The sequence below is a fragment of the Pyxicephalus adspersus genome, chromosome 1 (genome assembly GCF_032062135.1).
Source record: "Pyxicephalus adspersus chromosome 1, UCB_Pads_2.0, whole genome shotgun sequence".
Lineage (NCBI taxonomy): Eukaryota > Metazoa > Chordata > Amphibia > Anura > Pyxicephalidae > Pyxicephalus > Pyxicephalus adspersus.
In genome coordinates, this window is record NC_092858.1 from 2,534,649 (window position 1) to 2,544,700 (window position 10,052).

Consider the following 10,052-nt stretch of genomic DNA (forward strand, 5'->3'; position numbering starts at 1 on the left):
TCCTTTAGGACCACAAGGTAAAAGGGTCATAATGGCTCCCTTTTCATAAGCCTGGAATGCTTCTCCAGCATAGGCTGGAGGTTCTTTCTTTTTGTGCTCCCTCATTCCCTCTCGAAAACCAAGGGCAGCTTCCTCTTTTGCCTCCTACTTCCAGTGACAACAGCCACACAAACCCCAAAAAACCCTTTCATACGCTATCCATAATGTAAAAAAAGCACGCTTTAGATACAATTTTATTCCCAAAAATCTAAACAAAAGCTAGAATTTTTTTAGAAGATTTGACCCTTTTACATTACTTTCCATCAAACATAGATCCTGAACATTCTCCAGTAAAGTCTTTTGAACCCATCTTGAATTTCTTTGGTCTTCACACCATATACAATGGGGTTGATCATTGGCAGGAGAAGACAACTCAGAATCTCTGTCAATGTCTTCAGATAAAGCGGAGAATCCGGATAATAGAGGAACAGGAAGAGTGGGAAGGCTGAAGAAATATAAAACAAGGAGAGCAAAATGGCGTGGGAGCTGCAAGTACTGAGTGACTTCCATCGAGCTTGGGAAGACTGAAGCATGTGAATGACGTTCAGAATGTTGACATAGGAGAAGATGACCAGCGTGTTGTCTCCTCCAGGGAAGATACAGAGAAGGATGATCATGTATATAACTACGGAGGTCAGATCTCCACACCAAAGCTTTATAACTTCAATGTATTCGCAGTATGAGTGAGTGATTATGTTTGTGTTGCAGTAAGCCATTTGGGCCGCCAATGCTGGAATGGGAATTAGCAGTAAAGCAGAACGTGAGATGATGAACAACACAGTTTTAATAATAAAAGAACTTCTCATTATTATGGAATGACGGAGAGGGTGACATATGGCCACATACCTATCAAAAGACATAAAGGCAAATAATGAAGACTGGGTTCCCAACATTGTATACAAGACATACATCTGGACCAGGCAAGACATTCTATTGATGGTGTTGGAACCAAACCACAAAATTGTCAGAGCCTTCGGAATGATACAAGAGCAAACGCTGAGGTCTATCAGTGCCAGCAAAGATATGAATATGTGCATGGGTTCATGCAGCTTTCTGTCCACCTTCACAAGAGTAACAATTGAACAATTGGCTAGTATTGTCATCAAATACATCAACAGGAAGACAAAAGCAGCCAACTGCTTCTCCTCGTTCATCCATGACAGACCCAAGAGAATAAACTCGGAAGGCATGGGGCCACACAAATCTGATGAGTTCATTTTCACATCTGAAAGATAAAACATTGAAATTAAAACATATTGATTTATGTGATTGCTAATAAAATAATAAGGTAAAAGTTGTTGATGATTGGATCTAATTTATTATAATATATAAAAGGGTGATTTATGTAAAAGTTGTTTTTTTAAATTTGTTCAATTTATTTTTTTCATTTGAAGGCGATAACCTACCACGCCGGTGAAGACTGAAGAGGAAATCACCAGCCTCCTTGGGATACATGTGTCACGTAACTTAGGAGGCTGCGGGCTGCTAAAAAAAAAAAGAGCTGATCTCACAGCGCATGTGTAAGATCAGCTCATGCCTGCGCAGTGCGAGATTGGATGATGTCACAAGAAGAAGGAAGAAGATGGCGGAACCTGGTGTCCCGGCTAACACCGGGAAGAAGAAGGAAGATGGGATGGTGTGGGACCAATTGGACCAGGATTGCGTTGGAATCAACAGCTTTCCACATAAAGGTAAAGTAAGGTAAGTTAATTTTTTTTCGCTATAACACCGTAAAAATGCCACCAGACTTTGTTTGCCAATCTCCACTGCATTTCATATCCATACCTAACTTTCACACAGTTACATGTAACCCACATCTAAACACCCCAAGCAGACAAACTCATGATAACAGTACTGCAAGGCCGTAATGCTACCACCCACCCACCATATATGACAATGGAAGCCTTCACCAAGAAGAAGAATTGCAGATATAATGCCAAAATATTTTTAATCAACCAAAACAACCTATAATATCAACATGAACTGCAGAACAAAAATTCAAATCATAATGGTCTACAATAAAGGACTGAATACATCTGTAAAGATTCCCATTTATCCAGGTCATTGTAAATCTTGTGTTAGTCACATTAAAAAGGACTTGTTCTTGTAATGCTGAAGAACTTTTGCAGTTTTACAAGCTGTTTCATCAGTTCCCACAGTGTAGGAAATACCCCAATATTTATATCTACACTGCAGATAATGATTGTTCAGGACCAGGAGGTGTGGAATTTGTTGAACCACCCTGGTCTATTGACATATTCCCATCCTTGGTGTCAGGAAGTCTGCATAGGTGTTACACCTTCAAATTACTTGAAGGTGTGAATTGTTTCCAAAACAATGGAGAAGAGATTTTAAAACATTATAGGTGCAAGACAGGTGGTGGTAAAGGTCCCTTGCCCTCCATGAGAATTTGTTATTCTTTGACATTGATGGTCCCATTCACACCTCCTGCAAATTGTCCTCCTTTTGCAAAATATGCATCTCATTGTGAATGATGTAATCATCCATCTTTTACTTATAATGCCATTTTATCAACTCTCCCCTGATGATTTGAGAACAATTCACCCCTGTTACTAGAAGGTTTAATGTCTATGCAGACTTCCTGACATCAAGGATGGGATTATAATTTAAGACAGGGTGGTTCAACAAATTTCACACCTCCTAATCTTGAGCAATCAACATCTGCAGTGTTTCATTCCATGGTGGCTGGATTAGGGAGTTTGTGCTGTGTGAATAGAAAGCTACACTGGTAGAGCCAAGGAAGCAACTTGGGGAGCTAACAAAAAATGTCATCAGTAATACAAAGTCCAGTTTAGAGAAAGGTAAGCTTATAACTGATAGGAATATGTTTCTCTTCTCAACATTCAGTTTATATATATAATTATCATATTGGACTGGAATAATATTTTGCAACATGGCTCAAATTTGGTGAACACTTGGCCATGTCAACTCAATGAGCTTTTTTTGGACATATCTGGTCAATATTTGGAATTTTGTGCTCTTTACCCCCATCCCCCAACTTCCTTTGTAGCTATAAAGACCTTTACTGGGTGGGCTTTCCACAAGATTTTGGAGGGTGTATTTGGTGATTTTTTTCCCCCATTTGTATGGTCAGTGATGTTAGATGAGAAGACCTGGCTCATTCAGTATTACAATTCACCCCAAAAGTGTTCAGTAGAGATGAAGTCAGGGCTCTGTGTAGGACACTCAAGTTCCTCCACACCAACCTGGTGACCCCATTTCTGTATGGAGCTGGTTTGGTCCCCTGGGGCACAGTCATGGGAGAACAGAAAATGGTCTTCACCAAATTGGGACCACAAGGCTGGAAGAGCATGCAAGGCCTGTCCACATTTTTCTACATATACTAGTATAGGTATTTTACCATTAGAGAAGTTTTGGGTTCTCTCTTCTTTATTGACTTGGTGTTCTTCTTGCCCTAATAGACTTTGTGGAATGGACAAGTGTTCAGATCTGAATGACTAAACTGTGTTGACTGGAAGATGGGTCGGGGCATCTTCAAAACAACAGATCTTGTGGGATGTTCCCAGAAAGCAGTGGTAGGTACCTAGCAAAGTGGCCCAAGAAAGGACAACTGGCGACAAGGTAAAAGGTTTTCCAAGATTTACTGAATACTGTGGGAAAAGGCTTATTTATCTGCTTCAATCCCAGGGAAAAACAACTTAGAAGAGACTGATGAAAAAATAATGCTGGACATGAGAGATGGTTATCAGATCACACAGTGCTATAAAGTGCGTTGTGTATGGGGCTGGGTAGCTGCAGACCATTCAAAGCTCCCAAAGGTAACTCATGTCTCTTGTTCAAAGCACCTACAATGTGCACATGAGTGTCAGCACTGGACCATAAAGCCATGGAAGAAGGTGGCTTGGTCTAATAAATCACATTCTGTTTTAGATAAGATCGGCCTTGCTCAACCTCCATAACATGGGGGAACCGACGTTCATTTTAGGTTGAGGTCTCTTTTAGTACTTCTCAACAGGATGATAAAAGTTATTGTAAAGAAGATTTTATAAAAATACATGCGTGTTAAGCATTTTAAAACTTAATAGCTCAATACAATTGTCAAGTATTTTTTGCATCTTTTTGTTTGATGAAGTTTATTTTTTAGTTTGAAAAATACACTATAATGTCAAAAGATGAGGACAAACACCTGACTTTTGCATCTACCTATATGGCCAATGATATGTGTAGATGAGGGGTCCTGGTAACACTACGTCATACAAAGACATTGCAGACAGTTGTGCTCTTCCAGCCTTGTGGTAAAAATTTGGGTAGAACCCTTTTCAGTTTCCCCATGACTGTGCCCTGGGGTACAAAGCCAGCTCCAAAAAGACATGGGGTCACCAGTTTGGTGTGAAGGAACTCAAGTGTCCTGCACAGAGTCCTGACTTCAACCCTACTGAACACCTTTGGGATAAGTTGGAATGGTGAACCAGGTCTTCTCATCCAACATCAGCCCCTGACCTCACAAATACTCTTTTTGCCTGATTTTTTGTTAGAAGCTTTCCTAGCAGATATGAGGAGTCAAATAGGAGACATTTATGCCAGTAGTCCTGGAGTGAAATGTCCAATAACTTCATAATAATGTGATGATCAGGTGGTAAATGTGAGACTTTGCTCTGTCAAAATCAAAAGAAGTGACCATGAAGCCCCAGGCTGGGGTGAGAAAAGAAGAGAAAAAAAGGTGATGATACACACAATGCTGTGAGGACTAAAGTAGTCTAAAGAGTATGTAATGTATATGCATTGCCAATTTTTGGGTTTGGATAGGGTTGGAATGATTTGAAAACCCTATCAGTTTATGTTTTGTTGTCTGCATTCAACTGGGGAGATTACCCATTATTTTGGATCCATTTAGACCTTGGCACCTGTTGTCTTGCTTTAATATATGTACATTATGGTGCTTTACAATGCAGTGTGACGCAAGTGATGCACTGGAAAGGTGTGAATGGGTCCTTTTTGTCCTGAAGATAAAATACAAATAAGAAGAAATCTTCAGGTTAGGTAAATTCACATCTTAGCCAGTTGTCATTGGAACATTTGATCCTTTTATATAGTCCACCCACGCCTCTGGAGGCATGTGTAAAATTTTGGATTTTCTCTTTCTTTCTCAGTGACGATGGTCTAGAGGAGAATGGAGGGGTATAGGAGGGAACTGGACTGCTTAGTATCTTGTGGTTTGTGATGACAGGCACCATGGCAGATATCTATTTAATCCAAGGGAAGCTTTAGGAAAATGCTTGTAGAATATTGAAAACAAATTGGGGAAAAAAAGGGGTTAATCCACCGGTAAATTGAGAATAGGTTTTTTTTGTGTTTAATGAGATCCTCCTTTTGGAGGATACAAGTACCCCTTCACTATATCTAAAAACACACACATATTAGCAATATTAGGAAAGTGTAAAAGAAATGTTTAAATTAAAAATTAAAAAAAATAAATTATAAAATATATATTAATGTATGTAAATATCCACAAAGCAATAGACACTTCATACGTTTGTAGAGTTGTAACCTTCAAATTGATTTATAATTTCCTAACATAACCAAAAGTAAAAACATTCACTTACCTATTCTTTTACAAAATGTTGGCTTAGTTTCCAACAGATGAAGTCCTTTCATATTGCAATGAAATGTTTATATCCGCCTATTTATGGAAGAGCCGCCATCAGTCTCTGTCCAGTGGGAGATTATTATTATCATTAATATTAGTGCAGCATTTTATTTTAGACTTTTCTAATTGGAAAGTTCAAAGGGAATATTTATCTGAGAATAAATGACCAATGCCCTCGGGGAAAACATTTTTTTTTGACCAAAGTAAACAAAGGTTGTTATGATAATTTGGTGTCCACTTATACACCGGGCTATTCTCTGGGGTGTTTCTGAAAGTTACTGATATTCACTCAGAGAACCACAATTTTAAAAGCTGGCATCAAATGGTATAAAATAATTTGAAAATTAAGATTCAATTGAATGCAATGGAAATAGATAAAATATTGTTTCTTTTTTTTTAATTAAAATAAAAAAAAAATATTTTGCTCAATTGTTTGATGTTATGTTTCAGAAAAATTGGCATTTACATTTTACTTTTGTTGTGAATTTCAAAATGAATGATAACACACTGCAATGTGATTCATTCAGTTATTATTTGACAGCTTCTAGAAATATCAACAAACAAAACAGAAACATTTTTTGTCTTTACAGTACATGTGTTTTAAATAAAAAAAATACCACAGCAGCAAATTTTAACCAAAAGAGTTCATATTAGAACCTACATAACCTATACCCTACATTATTATAATCTAAATTAAAGAACATAAAAAACAAGCTCTCAGGACAAACTATTGAGGTTCTGAACATTGTTACAAGTCAAAAGAAATCAAAACTAATTTAAATCACCCAGTAACATGTCCACAGAGAAAACATAACATTTGTATTGGCCCAAGCAAAAACATGTCAGCATAGACACAATCAGTATTGTACTGACTCAACCAGAAACATATCCGAAGATGTATGATCAGTACCATACTGACACAATCAGAAATAATCTAACACAACATATGCACAAATACACAAACAGTATTGTGCAAATCCATTTAGAAACATTCAGCAGACACAATCAGTATCCCCCTGACACAACCAGAAACAAGTCAGCAGAGACACAATCAGTTTTATATTGACTTAACCAATAGGATGTCTGCAGAGAAATGATCAGAACCAAACTGACACAATCGTAAATAATCTAGCACAACCAGAAACAAGTCAGCAGAAACACTGTATGAGGAGGGCAATATGATAGGCCAAACTTTAGTACTTGGCACTCAGGATCTGTAAGTTTGCGGTTAGAGAGATTGATGATGTCTAGGTTCCCAAATCTTTCCCCTGTTTAGGAAAATAATGATCCAAGGAACCCTGTCTGGGTAATGGAGAAGAAAGTTGAGTGTGCGGGATATCAGATGTTTTTCTGGTTGTTTCCTTGGGGATGGCACCCAGAGTGAATAGGAGAGGAGGATGAATTTTGGACATGATATTGGCAGCTGGAGTAGAAAAGATTGGTGCCGTCGCACCAACCGATGTATTGGGCACTATGGCCCAAACAACGCATTTCGCACAACCTGTCTGCTTCATCGGGAGTATTGGGGATGTAGAGATACTTTTCTCTAAAAAAGAAGAAAAAAGTTTTTTGAATAGATATATTGTGTTATCTTTATATATAATAATAATTTTTACAATACATGATCCCATAAGAAATGAAACTTAGTTTGCTGGCAAAATAATTATTAAGGGTTAGAGATAACTAAACCAAGAAAAAATAAAAAGATTATAAATCCGGGAGCAGAAACTTACTTGAATCGATTTTGCTACTTTTAGATGACCAGTTTGTCCCTCTCAACTTGCCGGAATTGCAAGAAAATTCTCACTTCCACAAGAACAAAAAAGATTGAAATCCAAATAGAAGTTAAAGATGAATTGAAGATGCTCTGTGCTGCATAATGTGGCTATTATTCAGTTTCTTCAGGTCCGGAGTGCAGAGGGACCCATCAGTCTCCTCTCTCGCCAGGGTCCCTTCTTGTGTTCTATATTAGAGTAGAGATACAGAACATGTAAATCATACAGACAAAGATACCAGTTTGTCTTTATTATTCATTTTGCCAGCTGCTGTGCACTAAGCGATTCTAGTCTTGGTCAGGTTATTGTGAGCCACCAATACTTTGTTCAATGAACATGCATTTCTATTGTAAGTTTGATTTCTTATGGGATCATGCCAAATTTGGGCCCTAGTGCCCAATACAATGTTTTAACCCATCAGAAGGTGCAACGGCACCAATCATTCCTACTCCAGCCGCCAATATCACATCCAATACCCATCCTCTTCTCCTATTCACTCTGGGTGCCATCCCCAAGGAAACAACCAGAAATACATCCGATATCCTGCACACTCAACTTTCTTCTGATGAAGCAGGTTCTGTGAAACGCGTCAAGCTTGGGCCCTAGTGCCCGATACAATCCTATAACCTGGGTATTTGAGTTTACATATAAATTACAATCACTAATTATACATTGGTATTATAACTTTTTGTTCATTTGAGTTTTGGGATGCGGTACATAATATGCTGTTTTTGTAAATAGGGTGATTCAAAATTAGAAATGCGTAGACACAATCAGTAATGTATTGACCAGAAACATGACTGCAGATACACAATCAGCACCAAACTGGTATAACCAGAAACATATCTACAGACATAATGAGTACTGTATTGAACCAGCCAGCAACAGATTGCACTCAGCACTATAAAGAGCTCACTCACCTGCTGTCTAGGTATTGCTCCCGTACTGGCCATAATAATGTAGAATCTAATTTCTAGTATGGGATCAGACAGAATACAATCCTATGGGAGCTAGGAAATTCTTCTCTGACATTTGTGTGTTGCTGGAAGCAACAGAAACACTGGAGTGACATAATATTTTAGATGATCATATGAAATAATGAAAACTTGATGTTTGTGGAACCCATGAACAAAAATATATGGCTGTGTAGTACCCCAACATTGTCTACAATAAAACTAAAAAATTGTATTCAGCATTTCATGGACCACCCATGCAGCACAGGTGGCACATCCCTGGCAGGATACTTACCTCTCTTCATGCCATGCACCACTGCATTTTCCCGCTTTGATGTAAAATGGCCCCAGAAATGCATTGATCTATTAATGTTGATTGTCCAAGAACAGGACAAGATGTCTAAATGTTTGGGAAACCTTTCAGTTCTGACTTTCATAATTCGATCAACATGGCCTTAAAATCTGGGGCAGGTGTGAATTGTACATTCATTGTACATTCACCAGGATAAGGATGTTAAAAAGGGTGCACATGGGTGTTGAAGGTTCTCACTCTTTTAGGAATGGATGTTCCAATTGACATGGATGACTGTTAGCCCACGTGTGAACTAAAGGCCATCTATACCTCACTGGAACAACCTGGGACCTAAACACTTAATGTACTTCATTAAACCCGGGTTACCACAACTGTTTATCTGGAGTCATCCATTTCTCCCACTCATGTGATTACCAACAAATGTCACCTGATGTCAACTAAACTAAAAACCAAAATGGCAATGTTGAGTTCCCTGGGTACACCTAGCCCTAACACATGTTTGGTAGGACTAACCTTTAGGTGTGAGAGGACACTGTAGGTGTATATTGTCTGCACCCCAATAATCTAGACCATGGTCCTGGAATAAATTACTGAACTAATAAAAAATAATAAAAATAAAATAATAGTAAAAAAAAACTAATAAATAGAAACCTTGGTGAGAGACCATAGGAAAGGTGAAAGCAACCTGCATAAATGAGCAATGGACATTTCAGACTTTGTAGCCATTAAACCTAACTGGACCCACATTCCTTTGATAATATTTTAAAATTTTCTAATATTAATATTATGGCACATTTTACATTATATAAATGATTTTTAAATGTTCTCCAAAAATGATCTCCGCTATATGCCATTGTATCTCAGAATGTAATTATTTCCCTGGGATAAATGATTTGTGATATTATACAGAAATAAAGTGATGGCTGGATTTCAGTGTTTCCTGGAAACTCCACGGCTCGTTATCAATGCGTCATCCTTCCTCCTCCAGCACTTCTGCCTATAATGAGCCCAGATGGAAGTTTAATCCAGCGATAGCAGAGGAGCCGGACGAGGAGCAGAGACCCACCATGAGTAAGTGAGACAATATTAATATCTTCTATTTGATGTATTATTAATCATTATCACTCAGCAAGTGTGTCAGCCCCAAGAATATCTATCTATCTATCTATCTATCTATCTATCTATCTATCTATCTATCTATCTATCTATCTATCTTCATACTTAATCAGAGATAGCAGAGGAACCGGACAGGGAGCTTGTACCCACCATGAGTAAGTGATACAATAACACTAATTCTAATTGATATATTATTAATCAGAGAGTTGTAGCTACAATATCTTCCC

At 38.0% G+C, this 10,052-nt stretch overlaps 1 protein-coding gene across 5 annotated transcripts in view; it reads left to right on the forward strand.

Moving 5' to 3' along the window:
* Window positions 1-204: 204 nt before the first annotated feature.
* The window catches only part of LOC140323377 (olfactory receptor 56A4-like), a 22,716-nt gene continuing 12,868 nt past the window's right edge, over window positions 205-10,052 (forward strand). For 2 of the 5 annotated variants that reach the window (XM_072400414.1, XM_072400381.1), the window contains exons 1-2: window positions 205-3,596; window positions 9,619-9,780. In XM_072400414.1, coding sequence (XP_072256515.1) covers window positions 9,675-9,780 — 106 coding nt within the window. In that variant the 5' untranslated portion in view covers window positions 205-3,596; window positions 9,619-9,674. The remainder of the gene's footprint in view (window positions 3,597-9,618; window positions 9,781-10,052) is intronic. The other 3 variants (XM_072400388.1, XM_072400397.1, XM_072400406.1) reach the window with 3 other exon arrangements.